Source organism: Ips typographus, linkage group LG5, assembly GCF_016097725.1.
Source record: "Ips typographus isolate SLU linkage group LG5, UJ_Ityp_2.0, whole genome shotgun sequence".
Taxonomy (NCBI): domain Eukaryota; kingdom Metazoa; phylum Arthropoda; class Insecta; order Coleoptera; family Curculionidae; genus Ips; species Ips typographus.
In genome coordinates this window covers 13,164,212-13,181,398 of record NC_138426.1, presented here as the reverse complement: position 1 = coordinate 13,181,398, position 17,187 = coordinate 13,164,212, and the positions used below count along the sequence as shown (strand labels likewise).

The window sequence follows — 17,187 nt, the reverse complement described above, 5'->3', positions numbered from 1 at the left end:
TTTTTTATTAACAAAAAATTGATTAGAAAACTGATTGTATTTGAAAATATTTACTTCATACGTCACAGCATTTTGAGTTTAACTATACACTTATTACAAATTTAGGTCAATCAATTTGTATCATACCATAAAACATTAAACTACATTATCACTTTGTACTTATTGTCTATTAGGCTAAACAAAACCACTGTAGGATTCGTTTTTTTGGTGCGCAATTGCCAGATTTCGTCGCATATTTCGTTCAGTAACAGTTTTTGCTTTGGAAACCTATCAAACACAAAATTTTAAAATAGAGAAAATCCACGACTGGAAAAACTTACTTCCCAACGCAAAACTGCACAGACTTGATAAAATCGTTTTCGGAACCGAATTCCAAAAACGAAGCTAAACATCTGACTGGACCGACTTCTAAACTCGCTGCAATTACGGTTGTGGGCCCTGACAGTCTTTTGAACAATTCATCCAATTGTGACCGAGCCTATTTTATTTCATTAATGAACAATACCAGTAAAAGTGATTGAAATAAGAAATTTACCTGGTTTTCGTATCGCCTCCGGACGTTCGAATTCAATTTCTCTGGAGTGACCAATAAAACGTCCACCACAGCCTCGTCGTTTTTTTCTGTGTAACTGGATTTACTTTCCGATCTGGTCAAGTTGCTAGCGGATTGGATGTTGTCGGTTGATAAGTCATTGCGGATTTTCACGATCTTCTGGATGTTCTCCACTAAATCTGTTGTGGAGTACAGCTTTTCTTGAAATTTATCGAAGCTGCTACAATGAAATTTGAACATACTCTAGAACTGTCACTGGTGTGTAAAACTATTTACCTGCTCTCTTTAGAGTCTTTTTCCACGGTGCGTATTATAATAAAACCTTGCTCGCTATCGATTAAGTTGATAGCGGAGCAAACGTTCATTTCTATCATGTAGTCTTGCACATCAACGGTATTGGCATCCTCGATTAGCGCACATTTTATACCGGCAGCCCACAGGCTGTGCAAAATCTATTACAAGTTACGTTAAATTCACAATAATTATTAAAGTTACAGAAAAAACGTACTTTGGCTTTTTCTTTAATTAGCTGTTTGTGCCCAACTGAACAAACTATAGTGTCCAGGGCGTCCATTTTCGGTAAAGTTTCCTTTTCCGCTTTCTGGACTCCTTGAGCTAGTCTGTCCAAGGAAATCGACACGCCTGTATAAAAGTAAAACTACTGTTTTTAATTTTGATTTGAATAATCCACTTCAAAACCTACCAACAGCTGATTGTTGCAAATTTTTCACCGGCATATTGGTTTGTTCCATGATAGTGCGATAATAACTGATCATGGCGTCATATCGACCCCCTACCGCTACCACCTCTTTAGTGTCGGGACGTTTTTTCTTTTTCAAATCGCACACAAACTGACAAATCATCCCCGAGTACTGTTTTATGTTGTAGACCAGACCTGGAGCTATGACGAATTCAAACTGCAAAGAAGGCGAAACGGTATTGCCAAGTTGTGTTAGTCTCTGTTCAGTAACAGTCTTTTATTTCATTTCATTAGACGAAGATCGACTGTCTTAACCTTCTCAGAGTTGTTTTAAATTGTCAGAGGCCTTTAGGATGATTTTGAAAGTTTCATGGACCTCTGAATACTATTCAGAACCTTCTAAAAGCCTCCAGAAGTGTGTTAAACCTTCTCAGAGTTGTTTTAAATTGTCAGAGGCCTTTAGGATGATTTTGAAAGCTTAATGGACCTCTGAATACTATTCAGAACCTTCTCAAAAGTTCCAAAGGCCTTTAGGAGTGTGTTAAACCTTCTCAGAGTTGTTTTAAATTGTCAGAGGCCTTTAGGATGATTTTGAAAGCTTAATGGACCTCTGAATACTATTCAGAACCTTCTCAAAAGTTCCAAAGGCCTTTAGGAGTGTGTTAAACCTTCTTAGAGTTGTTTTAAATTGTCAGAGGCCTTTAGGATGATTTTGAAAGCTTAATGGACCTCTGAATACTATTCAGAACCTTCTCAAAAGTTCCAAAGGCCTTTAGGAGTGTGTTAAACCTTCTCAGAGTTGTTTTAAATTGTCAAAGGCCTCTAGGATGATTTTGAACGCTTCATGGACTACTGAGTGCTATTGAGAACCTTCTAAAAAGTGCCAAAGGCCTCTAGGAGTGTGTTAAACCTTCTCAGAGTTGTTTTAAATTGTCAGAGGCCTTTAGGATGATTTTGAAAGCTTAATGGACCTCTGAATACTATTCAGAACCTTCTAAAAGCCTCCAGAAGTGTGTTAAACCTTCTCAGAGTTGTTTTAAATTGCCAGAGGCCTTTAGGATGATTTTTAAAGTTCCATGGTCCTCTGAATACTATTGAGAACCTTCTAAAAAGTGCCAAAGGCCTCTAGGAGTGTGTTAAACCTTCTCAGAGTTGTTTTAAATTGTCAGAGGCCTTTAGGATGATTTTGAAAGCTTAATGGACCTCTGAATACTATTCAGAACCTTCTAAAAGCCTCCAGAAGTGTGTTAAACCTTCTCAGAGTTGTTTTAAATTGTCAGAGGCCTTTAGGATGATTTTGAAAGTTTCATGGACCTCTGAATACTATTCAGAACCTTCTAAAAGCCTCCAGAAGTGTGTTAAACCTTCTCAGAGTTGTTTTAAATTGTCAGAGGCCTTTAGGATGATTTTGAAAGCTTAATGGACCTCTGAATACTTTTCAGAACCTTCTCAAAAGTTCCAAAGGCCTTTAGGAGTGTGTTAAACCTTCTCAGAGTTGTTTTAAATTGTCAGAGGCCTTTAGGATGATTTTGAAAGCTTAATGGACCTCTGAATACTATTCAGAACCTTCTAAAAGCCTCCAGAAGTGTGTTAAACCTTCTCAGAGTTGTTTTAAATTGTCAGAGGCCTTTAGGATGATTTTGAAAGCTTAATGGACCTCTGAATACTATTCAGAACCTTCTCAAAAGTTCCAAAGGCCTTTAGGAGTGTGTTAAACCTTCTCAGAGTTGTTTTAAATTGTCAGAGGCCTTTAGGATGATTTTGAAAGCTTAATGGACCTCTGAATACTATTCAGAACCTTCTCAAAAGTTCCAAAGGCCTTTAGGAGTGTGTTAAACCTTCTTAGAGTTGTTTTAAATTGTCAGAGGCCTTTAGGATGATTTTGAAAGCTTAATGGACCTCTGAATACTATTCAGAACCTTCTAAAAGCCTCCAGAAGTGTGTTAAACCTTCTCAGAGTTGTTTTAAATTGTCAGAGGCCTTTAGGATGATTTTGAAAGCTTAATGGACCTCTGAATACTATTCAGAACCTTCTCAAAAGTTCCAAAGGCCTTTAGGAGTGTGTTAAACCTTCTCAGAGTTGTTTTAAATTGTCAGAGGCCTTTAGGATGATTTTGAAAGCTTAATGGACCTCTGAATACTATTCAGAACCTTCTCAAAAGTTCCAAAGGCCTTTAGGAGTGTGTTAAACCTTCTTAGAGTTGTTTTAAATTGTCAGAGGCCTTTAGGATGATTTTGAAAGCTTAATGGACCTCTGAATACTATTCAGAACCTTCTCAAAAGTTCCAAAGGCCTTTAGGAGTGTGTTAAACCTTCTCAGAGTTGTTTTAAATTGTCAAAGGCCTCTAGGATGATTTTGAACGCTTCATGGACTACTGAGTGCTATTGAGAACCTTCTAAAAAGTGCCAAAGGCCTCTAGGAGTGTGTTAAACCTTCTCAGAGTTGTTTTAAATTGTCAGAGGCCTTTAGGATGATTTTGAAAGCTTAATGGACCTCTGAATACTATTCAGAACCTTCTAAAAGCCTCCAGAAGTGTGTTAAACCTTCTCAGAGTTGTTTTAAATTGCCAGAGGCCTTTAGGATGATTTTTAAAGTTCCATGGTCCTCTGAATACTATTGAGAACCTTCTAAAAAGTGCCAAAGGCCTCTAGGAGTGTGTTAAACCTTCTCAGAGTTGTTTTAAATTGTCAGAGGCCTTTAGGATGATTTTGAAAGCTTAATGGACCTCTGAATACTATTCAGAACCTTCTAAAAGCCTCCAGAAGTGTGTTAAACCTTCTCAGAGTTGTTTTAAATTGTCAGAGGCCTTTAGGATGATTTTGAAAGTTTCATGGACCTCTGAATACTATTCAGAACCTTCTAAAAGCCTCCAGAAGTGTGTTAAACCTTCTCAGAGTTGTTTTAAATTGTCAGAGGCCTTTAGGATGATTTTGAAAGCTTAATGGACCTCTGAATACTTTTCAGAACCTTCTCAAAAGTTCCAAAGGCCTTTAGGAGTGTGTTAAACCTTCTCAGAGTTGTTTTAAATTGTCAGAGGCCTTTAGGATGATTTTGAAAGCTTAATGGACCTCTGAATACTATTCAGAACCTTCTAAAAGCCTCCAGAAGTGTGTTAAACCTTCTCAGAGTTGTTTTAAATTGTCAGAGGCCTTTAGGATGATTTTGAAAGCTTAATGGACCTCTGAATACTATTCAGAACCTTCTCAAAAGTTCCAAAGGCCTTTAGGAGTGTGTTAAACCTTCTCAGAGTTGTTTTAAATTGTCAGAGGCCTTTAGGATGATTTTGAAAGCTTAATGGACCTCTGAATACTATTCAGAACCTTCTCAAAAGTTCCAAAGGCCTTTAGGAGTGTGTTAAACCTTCTTAGAGTTGTTTTAAATTGTCAGAGGCCTTTAGGATGATTTTGAAAGCTTAATGGACCTCTGAATACTATTCAGAACCTTCTAAAAGCCTCCAGAAGTGTGTTAAACCTTCTCAGAGTTGTTTTAAATTGTCAGAGGCCTTTAGGATGATTTTGAAAGCTTAATGGACCTCTGAATACTATTCAGAACCTTCTCAAAAGTTCCAAAGGCCTTTAGGAGTGTGTTAAACCTTCTCAGAGTTGTTTTAAATTGTCAGAGGCCTTTAGGATGATTTTGAAAGCTTAATGGACCTCTGAATACTATTCAGAACCTTCTCAAAAGTTCCAAAGGCCTTTAGGAGTGTGTTAAACCTTCTTAGAGTTGTTTTAAATTGTCAGAGGCCTTTAGGATGATTTTGAAAGCTTAATGGACCTCTGAATACTATTCAGAACCTTCTCAAAAGTTCCAAAGGCCTTTAGGAGTGTGTTAAACCTTCTCAGAGTTGTTTTAAATTGTCAAAGGCCTCTAGGATGATTTTGAACGCTTCATGGACTACTGAGTGCTATTGAGAACCTTCTAAAAAGTGCCAAAGGCCTCTAGGAGTGTGTTAAACCTTCTCAGAGTTGTTTTAAATTGTCAGAGGCCTTTAGGATGATTTTGAAAGCTTAATGGACCTCTGAATACTATTCAGAACCTTCTAAAAGCCTCCAGAAGTGTGTTAAACCTTCTCAGAGTTGTTTTAAATTGCCAGAGGCCTTTAGGATGATTTTTAAAGTTCCATGGTCCTCTGAATACTATTGAGAACCTTCTAAAAAGTGCCAAAGGCCTCTAGGAGTGTGTTAAACCTTCTCAGAGTTGTTTTAAATTGTCAGAGGCCTTTAGGATGATTTTGAAAGCTTAATGGACCTCTGAATACTATTCAGAACCTTCTCAAAAGTTCCAAAGGCCTTTAGGAGTGTGTTAAACCTTCTCAGAGTTGTTTTAAATTGTCAGAGGCCTTTAGGATGATTTTGAAAGTTTCATGGACCTCTGAATACTATTCAGAACCTTCTAAAAGCCTCCAGAAGTGTGTTAAACCTTCTCAGAGTTGTTTTAAATTGCCAGAGGCCTTTAGGATGATTTTTAAAGTTCCATGGTCCTCTGAATACTATTGAGAACCTTCTAAAACGTGCCAGAGGCCTCTCCAAGTGTCTTAAACCTTCCCAGAATTGTTTTAAATTGTCAAAGGCCTCTTGGATGATTTAGAAAGTTCCATAAACCTCTGAATCCTATTGAGAACCTTCTAAAAAGTGCCAGAGGCCTCTACAAGTGTCTTAAATCTTTCAAGAATTGTTTTAAATTGTCAGAGGCCTTTAGGATGATTTTGAAAGCTTAATGGACCTCTGAATACTATTCAGAACCTTCTCAAAAGTTCCAAAGGCCTTTAGGAGTGTGTTAAAGCATCTCAGAGTTGTTTTAAATTGTCAGAGGCCTTTAGGATGATTTTGAAAGCTTCATGGACCTCTGAATACTATTCAGAACCTTCTAAAAGCCTCCAGAAGTGTGTTAAACCTTCTCAGAGTTGTTTTAAATTGCCAGAGGCCTTTAGGATGATTTTTAAAGTTCCATGGTCCTCTGAATACTATTGAGAACCTTCTAAAAAGTTCCAAAGGCCTCTAGGAGTGTGTTAAACCTTCTCAGAGTTGTTTTAAATTGTCAGAGGCCTTTAGGATGATTTTGAAAGCTTCATGGACCTCTGAATACTATTCAGAACCTTCTAAAAGCCTCCAGAAGTGTGTTAAACCTTCTCAGAGTTGTTTTAAATTGCCAGAGGCCTTTAGGATGATTTTTAAAGTTCCATGGTCCTCTGAATATTATTGAGAAACTTCTAAAAAGTTCCAAAGGCCTCTAGGAGTGTGTTAAACCTTCTCAGAGTTGTTTTAAATTGTCAGAGGCCTTTAGGATGATTTTGAAAGTTCCATGGTCCTCTGAATACTATTGAGAACCTTCTAAAACGTGCCAGAGGCCTCTCCAAGTGTCTTAAACCTTCCCAGAATTGTTTTAAATTGTCAAAGGCCTCTTGGATGATTTAGAAAGTTCCATAAACCTCTGAATCCTATTGAGAACCTTCTAAAAAGTGCCAGAGGCCTCTACAAGTGTCTTAAATCTTTCAAGAATTGTTTTAAATTGTCAGATGTCTCTAGAACCATTTTGGCAGTGCCAGAGCTTTCTAAATAATACCGCCAAACAATTTATTTATTTACCTGGACTCCGTAAGACTCCGCGTTTTGTACAATCAGTTTCAGTTCCTGCAGCCCCATTTTAGCCAATTCACCGACAGACCTTTTCTTCAAAATGCTTTGAAAGTGACTGGTCACTTTGATCATTTCAACATCGAAACTCAAACAATCGATTAGAAAGTTTATCGTGACGTCTGACAGGCCTCTTTGGATTAGGAAGTTTTCCAGTTCAGATTTAGGTACTTTACCCTCCTGTAAGCCGGAATATTAAATAATTATTAATGAGTGAAAAGTGAAACCACCTTAATCTCTTGCAGTAAATTCAATAGATCGTTCTTTTTATCCATTACACCGCAATACAGCAAAATCGAGTCAAACAAATCGGTGTGGTTCAATCTGATCTGAAAATTGCGGTTTTTAAAACCTGGAAGTTGGTTTACTATGTCATGGACCACGCACAAAATTTCAGCGTCGGCTACTAAAGTCCCTATAAATGAGACACAAAGTGAATTTTTTTTTTAAATAATTTAGGGTGAAAAAACACCTTTATTAGGACTAACTATGTCGAAGGCACACTCGTAAAACTCTCGAGGCAGAAAACCGAAAACTTTCTTTTCCTTGTAAACTCGCTCTACTGAGTACCGTCTCAGGTTGTTTACATTATTCCAGGCTATGTAACGGGCAAACGAAACTCTGGAAAAAAAATGGTGATTCCAGCATAAGCTTGCTAATTTTTTTTGACCAACCAAACATACCTCAGATCATGTGGTAGGCAAACGATATTACCAAAATGCGTCATCAAATTGACGCACGACTCCACACCGTCATAGTAATGAGTGCGTGGCATCAAAAGCGGCGTTGCCAAATTTTGAGCGCCATGTTGTTTGAAATTCTTGACGCACACTTCCCGCACAAACTCGTAGACGTTGAGCGGCTTCGAGACCATCGGATTGGTCGGATCGCGATCGTACGTAATGTCCTGAGCAAGTGTAATGGTCTGCTGGAAGCAGGAAGAGATCAAGTGCCTGTAAGCTGAATAACAAAATCATTTATCAAGTTGTCCGTTTATAGTTAGTTAGGCAATATATTTCATATTTGTTACATAAAGAGATAACAAAAAGAAACTTCGTCAATAGGCCCATAACAGGCCACATACAAGATGTTTTACGTGTTTGTACAAAACGTTACACTAGCTATATACAGGGTAATTCAAATTCGACCCTCACCATTGGGATCTCAGAAACCATAAGAGATACGAGAAAGTTTAAATTGGGGCAAAGTTGCGCAATATAAAGCTCAACCAAATGCTGTTTTAAAAATTTTGATTTTCCGAGTACTTCCGAAGATATCCGAAAAAAACTGAAAACTTGATTTTTTGTTTTTATTTATTTCTAACCTTATTTGAAGAGATATCCCAAAACTAAAAGCATCTTTTCATTGCCACTTTTTCCTAGCTATTCGATGATGGATACAAATTTGCCACACGACGTTTCGTTTTCTGTCAGTCATCATCAACTTTCCTTTTTTTTATGAGCGCCATATTGGATTTTTAGCCCACCAAATAGTACGTTTTATTCTGATTTTAGTGATGTATAATAACTTATGATTTGCTTCATAAATTGCTGCTTTGCTGCTTATGATTTGCTTCATAAATAACAAAATAATTCAATAAAAACTATTTTTACTTTAGTTATTGGCTTTGAGTTAATGGACCGTTTTAAAAAATGTCATTATTTGACAGTACTTGTCAAACACGATAATTCGGATGATCATTAGAGCGTCAATCATAGTTAAAAATGTATCTAGAAAAGAAACCCCCGCAGAAAATGTTATTATTATACAAGCATTGCTGAACTATTTAGGTTAATCAGAAAAAGAGATTTGTTAGCATTATCTCTAACTTAAAAGGCTTATTTATGTTTCCAAGAGAAAGATCATCATTTTAGGAACTTCATTTTTTGCCAAATTTCAATTTTTTATAATGTTAGTTTTATTAATAAAGTTAAGTTAATTTTTTATAAAGTTTATAGTTATTTATTTTGGAAGTGACAAACCATTTTTTATTCATTCATATTTATTCGAGTGAATAAACCGGTTTAAGTCACGTGTCTTATACAGTATTTTATTAAATTTCGACTTCTTATATTAAAAAAGAAAACTAAAATTACAGTTCTATTAAATTTGCACCGCGCCCCGTAGATGTAATAGTGCCTATTTACAGATGTTTGTTTGTTTACATCTGTAAATAGGCGAATGTCATTCAGAGTGATTTAATAGTTACTTTGCAGCAAGTGACTTGTCAAATAATGACATTTTATGAAACGGCCCATTAACTCAAAGCCAATAACTAAAGTAAAAATAGTTTTTATTGAATTATTTTGTTATTTATGAAGCAAATCATAAGTTATTATACATCACTAAAATCAGAATAAAACATACTATTTGGTGGGCTAAAAATCCAATATGGCGCTCATAAGAAAAAAGAAAGTTGATGATGGCTGCCAAAAAACGAAACGTCGTGTGGCAAATTTGTATCATCGATAGCTAGGAAAAAGTGGCAATGAAAAGATGCTTTTAGTTTTGGAATATCTCTTCAAATAAGATTAGAAATAAATAAAAACAAAAAATCAAATTTTCAGTTTTTTTCGGATATCTTCGGAAGTACTCGGAAAATCGAAATTTTTAAAACTGCATTTGGTTGAGCTTTACATTGCGCAACTTTGCCCCAATTTAAACTTTCTCGTATCTCCTATAGTTTCCGAGATCCCAATGGTGAGGGTCGAATTTGAATTACCCTGTATACATTGTTAAAATCATATTAATAATAAAAAAAAAGTTCTAAAGTTAACTATAGGTATTTTTACATATTCATGTAGTCATCCAGAGTATATGGCTCTAGGTTAATAAGCAATTTTTTAAATACTGATATGCTTTTTTGTTGACTAACTTGTCGAGGTAACTTGTTAAACAATTTTACGCACATATATTCTGGACTTTTTTCGCTCAGGTTCAGTCAAAAAATATTCAGATCTTGTGTTGTAGTTTTGATGCGAACTTAATTGTTGGAAAAGATGTTTGTTTCTATACAGAAACATGAGGCATTCAAAAATATATAATGCATACACTGTCAGAATTCCCAATTGCCTGAAAACATTTCTACATGATTGGTTAAAGTCCATTTTTTTAACTATCCTAATAACCTAACTCTTCTGAGCAACAAAACAATCCTGAATACCTGCACTTCTACCCCAAAAAATTATTCCATATTTTAATATGGATTCGTAATTTGCAAAATACAATATTTTCATACTTTTCTCACCCATATACTTGCTAATCACTCTAATGCCATAACAGACGGAGTTTAATTTTTTAATTAATTTATTCACGTGAAAAGACCAATCCAAATGCTGATCCACCCACAGACCCAAGAACTTTGTATTCTCTGTTACAGGAAAGCTGTCACTTCCTATTTTTACATAATTGGTTTTTTCCAATGTGGACTGTCTGGTTCGAAATAGTAGTACATTAGTCTTTTGAACGTTTATGATTAGACGATTTTTGGCAAACCATTTACTTACTGTCTCCATAAGATGATTGGTGTCTGTTGAGAGTTGACAAAAATTGCCGTTCGTAATTAACAGACTAGTATCATCTGCATAATTAATTATTTCTTGCTTAAGACTTTGTATCAGAGAACAACAAAAAATTACAAACAGGAGCGGTCCCAATATATTATTATTATAGTTTATAGTTAGAAAAAGTACCTTTTGAGGATGGGTTGCCCAAAGTTTTTTCCACAAATTCGTGTAGTTCTTGTTCTTCAACAACAGGTGGCGGTAGGTATTTGGATTGAAGCAGTTCTTGTGCCGAAGGCCGCTTGGAGATGTCGTGGTTCAGCAACCATCTGGAAAGTTCTTCAGTTATACCTGACCAAAAATCTGTCTGTGATTCTTAATGAGTTAAATCACAAAGAATGGGCCTATCCCACATATCATAAATTTTTGTTTTAATGACTGGAATCGAAAGAATAGGATCAAAAAACTAATTTTTCATATTCTTGAAGAAAAAATGATGGTCGTAAATGTTCCTACATTAGTTTGAATTTGTCCATTAAATTTAAAAGATCTGTTTTGGCGCGCATGTGACGTACGTAATTCTGGGCGATTTTATTGGCTGTTGCACGCCAACTGTTTCACTTCTTGTCGCTGATTGGTTGATAGTGTAGTACGTCACCGGCGGTGGGCGTTTAAAACATGAGATTAATGTAGTTTTTATCATCATTTTTTTTCTATTTAGACTTAATATTTTTGAAAACAAAAAAATACGGGTATAATATTTTCAATCCGTCTTTGTAGTTATGAAATAAAAAAAAATTGTGGGACAGGCCCATTCTTTAATTTGCATTTTAGTAAAGTTTGAAGATTCCTACTTGATTACTACGCGAGCTGTTTGGTTTTCATCGGGAAAATCGTCTGGAAACACTATATCTTTAGTCCTCAAATTGCCTAGAATTTTACTCTTTTCCATAGCTGTAGTCAAGGGCCTGTAGCACATTTCAAAAAAGATAATACCTGCAAATTGTAATACTAATATAAAATCACAAGTTACAAACATTGAGTCTTACCTAAACTGTAAATGTCAACCCTTTCATTGTAGAAGGAACCTTTTGGAGTAGAGTCAATTTCCGGAGCAACGTACAGGGGCGTACCAACTTGTTTAGTTATACTCTGGTCCCCTAAATCATCTTTTACACTTTCCACATGGATTTTGGAAACACCTTTAACAAAACTTATATTGCTACTACTGTCAGTGGGTAGTTTGTGATTGGTAAAAAAAAAGCAGCTTTTTCTTTACCAATGACTGACTTAAAAATGTCTATTCTTTTTAAGGTTGATTTATTTATTTTTTTTTTTTTGAGCAAATTTAAATTTATAAAAGATACCAGGGATATTCAGGTAGAGGTAGAGATGTCAATTTTTTGATAAGAATTTTTTTAGAATTGTCAGACATACAGAGTGGTCCAGTTTTAAATGTCAACCATTCGATAGCCCATCAAAAAATAAGTTAACATACATTATGTCATTTTTCTGAAAAGGGCTTCCTAAGGAAAATACAGTCCTTCAAATTACTGTTTAAAAAATCGTTTTTTTTTGTCATAACTGTCAGACCGTTGGAGCAATATTGATCAAATTTGGAACAAGCACTTTATTACACGTTATTACGGTCAAAGACCCAAAACTAACCCAACCCAACTTAAAAATTGTCTTGGAAACGGAAAATTCACTTAAGAAGTTTAAAAAATATTATTATATCCAGTTTTCATAGTTTCCAGACAAACTAAATGACTTTAGTTTTGAAAATTGAATTAGAAAATATAAAAATTTCAGAAGCTTAAAAATTGTGTTTTTAACCAGTTTTCATGCAAATCGAGAGACTTTAATACTGAAAATTGACTTGTAGACATAAAAACTACTTTTTCAAGAATTTGTTACTACAAATTCATACATTTAAACCTTAAAAATTGACTTGAACCCCAAAATGTGACTGAACTAATGAAAAGTGACATCAGAAGCTTAAAATTTGCATTTGAAGTAAGTTTTCATAATTTGAAGACAAATTTCAATATTTTAGTCTTGAGAATAGTCTTAGATGCAGGACATTGACATTAGGTTCATGAAAATTGTCTTGAAAACAAACTTTTCGTGCTTTTTACTTTGCTTTTAATTTTCTTCGAATTCTGAACTATTTTTAGTGCTTCAAAACTGCTTTCAGCTTGGAAAATCGAATTTCAAGACTATCTTCACCAAGTTATTGACATAGCAAACTTAAAAAACAATTTTTACATTCTTCATAGACTTAAAATAGCATTCCAAGCTTTGTCACTATTAAATCGACTTCTAGACACCTCAGTGCTAAAAATTCGGGTATTTCTTAATAAACTAGACTGTTTTTAGTGTTTTAAGGCTGTTTTCAGTGCCTCAAATCGAGTTTCAAGACTATCTTTACAAAGTTATTGACTTATCAGGCCTAAAAGCCAGTGTGTCCACTGACCATAGTCTTGAAAATGTTAAACTTCTTCACTATTAAATTGACTTCTACACTCATATTTGCAATAAATTGTAGCATCTCTAAGAAATTCAGACTGTTTTTAGTCTAGTTTTTAGAACCCAGTCCCGAGAGTGATTGTCTTTACGCAGGAACTTACCCGATGTCTCAATTTGTGGGGTTCGAATCGCAATTTTGGTCGCTAGACCAAAATCTCCAATCTTGACGTGATCGTTAGAAGCCAAAAAAATATTCACCGGTTTCAGGTCTCGGTGAATAATTCCCTGCTGATGAATATAAGCTAGACCTTAAACAAACTGTTTTTAATTACTGCAATCCATGATTTTTTGGGTTACACACCTTCAACGATTTCTCTAAACAGTCTCCAAACCCGGTCCTGTTCTTGGTACAGATTGTTCTCGATCGCGTTTTTTAAAGTGCTTTTTTCGCAAAATTCCATTTGAATATAGAGAAAGTCTTGTTGGCATATCGTCTCTTTGGGGCTTTCGCATACTTCTGCAATATTTGAAGACATTTCCTCAGTGGATTTGTCTTCTGCTGAAGTTTCGCGTTGGAACTCTATTCCGTCTGAATCTGAGTCTGCTGCAAAATGGCTGAAATCCATTTAAGTCTTGTCTTAAAATTAATTGGGATTATAAAAAATAACTTACTTGCCCTTAGCTTTAAAATCATCTTCATCACTAGAACTATCATCATCAGATGATTCTTCATAAGCCACCTGTGATTTGCTGTCGTACGTTATGGATATTTCGACGTTCTTCATTGAAGGTGCCATTTCTTCTATGTTGTCATTGAGCATTAAGTCATTTTTTTTCAATTGGGGCGTTTTGCTAGGTTCGGTTGTTTCTGTTGTAGTAACACTCGAATCCGTTTCACCCTCTCCACGTTTAATGGTCTTCGTTTCGATCCATGAACCGTAATACCTTACGATGTTTTCGTGATTCAATTTGGACAACAACGTCACCTCGCGCACAATTTTCTTCTTGTTCGACTCCTTTTTGTGCCCCACCAATCGTATGCGTTTAATGGCGTAATAGCCATGGTCCAGCTTGTTACGCACTTTAAGCACGTCTCCGAAAGCCCCTTTGCCCAAATTGCTTAAAATTTGAAATTCGGTGTTGATACGGGATTGTCCTTCTCCTGTTATTGGGGGCATCGATAAGGGAACAATTTCAGGGGAGGGAGTACGTTCGATGGGAGGATCTTGCTTGTTTTGTTCCATGGTAAAATGCTCCAGTGGCTCGTGAAAGAAGGAGTGTCTGAGAAGTTGATTGGCTGTGTAACGTTCCTTTTCGTCTTTGTTTAGACAACTGCAAACGATCAGTGTCACAACTTACTTGATATGTTTAAAGTGTCACAATTCTACGCGCGTTTAGTTTAAAGATTCAAATATCCAGAGTGACTTAAGCATGTTTTTTTTACCCAATAGGATCATCAAACTTGCCGTTTTGCGTAATGCCAACAGACAAAATCGAAAAAGAGCGAGAGCTGCAGAATTCAATACATAAACACAGTATTCAGGGTGATTATGAAATTTCAAAATAAAAATATCAAAAATACCAGAAAAACAAGTAGGAATATCTTAATTATTACCACCTAAACACTAAATTCACTTGGTTTGGTTGGTCAAACTGTTTTCATTGACAGCTTTGACATAAAAGTTTAAAATCCAATCATTTTATGCTCCAAGAAGTTCATGAATTTATTTGAGGCATAAAATTTGATAAAATAAATGTTTCCAATTTCTTTGAATTAAAACTTTTGGTGTAAAATCTGCTTAACTGCTAAACAAAAAATTGGTTGACTGTAAGAAACAGTATAAACACAGTTTTTTGGTAACTTCTCCCCCACTAACTGATCATGTTGGGATATTATTTATATTGTGCTATAAACATTTTAGACCACAGTATTAGCATACTTACTTTATCAATAAATCACATAAATCAGTGGGGAGCTCTGAGGAAACCTCTGGAAAGCTAGAGTATCCCAAAAGGCGCAGCACCAATTGCCCAAAGTCATAAATATCAGTCTTTCTGTTGTAGGTGCTGTGAGTAGAATTGACTAAATCTAGTAATCTCCTATGAATACTGTAGTCTGACACTTTGACAACTCCTGAATTGTTTATAACAGTCATTAAGGATAAAATACCAAAAATAAAAAACCAACCTTTCTCATTAATAAAAACGCAAGTGTCTTTTAAGTCTTTATGCACGGCATTGTTGCGATGAATGTAGTCTAAAGCATTCAAAACAGCTTTGGCCAGGTGTTTCAAAAAGGGAATATCAATTTTCAGTTTTTTGCTGGTGAATAATGAGTAACAGTTGGACCCTAAAAAATAATACTAAATTGCATCCAAACAAGTAATATAAAAGCAAGGTTAAACAGGACTTAAAGATGCCGAAATGGAGAAATTCCCACATAAACAAAACTGTGTGATGTCCTGAAGTTAACCCAAACTTAAACTAATTAACCAAATATTTGCAATAAGTCACAAATATTTACTTATTACCCAACTGCTTACAAGGCAAGTAATAAACATTTGCTCACCTAAAACCAATTCTTTCAGTACATAAACCACAGTTTTACCATCAACCACTTCATGCTTGAAGCCCAAATACTGGGCTAAATTCACATGTTTGAGTTTAGTGAGGTAGTTCAATTCTTGCTCTATACTGGACACATTTTTTAGCAATTGTCCATTCTCACTGTTTTTTTTTATTAAAGTCCATTGGGCCACTTCCATTAATTCCCCTGTATCTGTGTCTGTTCCAGTAAATATTATACTGGTTGATTCACCATGTCCTGTTATAATAAAAAATTTCCATTATTTTTGTTGCTTTTACCTGTTGTTAAACAGTAAGTTAGTTAATGAGGCAGTAAAAATTAAATATGTAGGTCATGGTTTCCTATACCTATAACAATTTAGTTTGGTGTAAGGTTGTCATAATAAAAGCTCCTAATTTTTCTATTTTACAGTTAACACACAAATAAATAATAATTCAATACTTACTTAGACATTGTCCCCTTTGCACACTTCTACCTCCAAAATCCAGTAAAAAAGTCCTTTTATGATTACATGAAGCATCATCATGGTGTTTCCTGTTTAAATTATTAACCTTATTTCTGCTGGATAAATTTTAGTATAAAACCTGCCTTTGAAAGACCGAAACTCTTCTACTACCATACAAATATTCATCTTCTGGTTCAGTTTCTGACAAACTTTTTTGTCTTTTTTTGCGCAATTTAGCTTCAGTTCTCAACAATTCCTCTCTCTCTTGCACTTCACGTATCACACTCTCCTTCTGTTCGTTCTTCAGTTATTACAATATATTAACATACAGTGTAAACTTACCTGTTTTTTGGCTTCTAGTTGTTTTTGTAACTTAGCTTTTTGTTCTTGTTCACGTTTTGCAAGCAACATTTCATCATAAAAACTCACCATAGTGGGTTTATAGTGATGCAGAATAAACTCCCCCACATACACACACAACTGCCAAATCATTTCTGTGCCTTTGTACTCCAAAGCTTTATCATCCAACTCTTTTTTCAATTGTTGCAGTGAGGTTTGAGGCAACCCTTTGGGGTTCTCTAAAGTTAGTTGCGGAACCCTAAACCTCCGTAAAGTCTTTGAAAAACTACTTTAACAAGGAGATTCTTACTCATTTGGGTATCTCTCAGAACACACAACATGCAAGTCCACTTTGGCATCCATTTTAGCATTTCTGGAGTTACTGTCTTGTGGGTACAGGGTTATGGATAGATTCAAGGGGCACCATTTGTTCCATGCCCGTTTTTGACGCAGATCTTTTAACTGGTCCCCATAGATGCCCTGTAAAAACCCTTAAGTTGAAAAGCTTTTTAAAAGTGTACAGAAATAACCTGTAAAGCTACGAACTCGTTGTTTTGTCGCTCTTCTAAGCTGTCTTCGGAAGACATGATGGTGATTTGTTGCTTACATCGTGAACAATACTAAATATTAAATAAAATAGAAATAGTTGAATGTTTTGAAATTCTTTGACGTTTTTTATAACCTAAAAAAACTGATGAAGAAGTTGAAGGTTAGGTCAGTATCGTGAAGTTACAACCGGAAGTCAAGTGACCGTTTGAATTCATGTCTTTGTTTATGTTTATAGTTTATAGGTGTAAAATTTTAAGTCGACTAAGTGTTTAATAATTTAAATTTAACACTATGCCTAAATAATCAAATATAGAAAAAAATTGCTTTACCACGGGATAATGCTTCAAAAAAGGCAACACTGCATTTGTTCAGTCCGTCACGTGCTATCCGAATTACTTTCATTGGATC

General features: G+C 35.3%; 1 protein-coding gene across 2 annotated transcripts; it reads right to left on the bottom strand.

The window, feature by feature from the left end:
• Positions 1 to 18: 18 nt before the first annotated feature.
• Positions 19 to 16,921, bottom strand: Gcn2 (eukaryotic translation initiation factor 2 alpha kinase Gcn2). Of its 2 annotated transcripts, none has more exons than XM_081979741.1 (24): positions 16,761 to 16,921; positions 16,541 to 16,710; positions 16,234 to 16,489; positions 16,031 to 16,183; positions 15,892 to 15,997; positions 15,429 to 15,683; positions 15,048 to 15,209; positions 14,804 to 14,993; positions 13,532 to 14,191; positions 13,221 to 13,474; positions 13,021 to 13,167; positions 11,440 to 11,592; positions 11,245 to 11,386; positions 10,580 to 10,719; positions 7,571 to 7,847; positions 7,360 to 7,508; positions 7,118 to 7,302; positions 6,840 to 7,067; positions 1,257 to 1,470; positions 1,062 to 1,195; positions 830 to 1,005; positions 536 to 773; positions 321 to 478; positions 19 to 267 (listed from the first exon to the last, which is right to left on the bottom strand). In XM_081979741.1, the coding sequence occupies exons 1-24, from the start codon at positions 16,815 to 16,817 to the stop codon at positions 141 to 143; spliced, it is 4,731 nt and encodes a 1,576-aa protein (XP_081835867.1). In that variant the 5' UTR covers positions 16,818 to 16,921; the 3' UTR covers positions 19 to 140. The 2 variants fall into 2 exon arrangements, with proteins under 2 accessions (XP_081835867.1, XP_081835868.1); XM_081979742.1 differs by having other exon boundaries at positions 15,892 to 15,980; positions 16,035 to 16,183.
• Between the last annotated feature and the right edge of the window lie 266 nt (positions 16,922 to 17,187).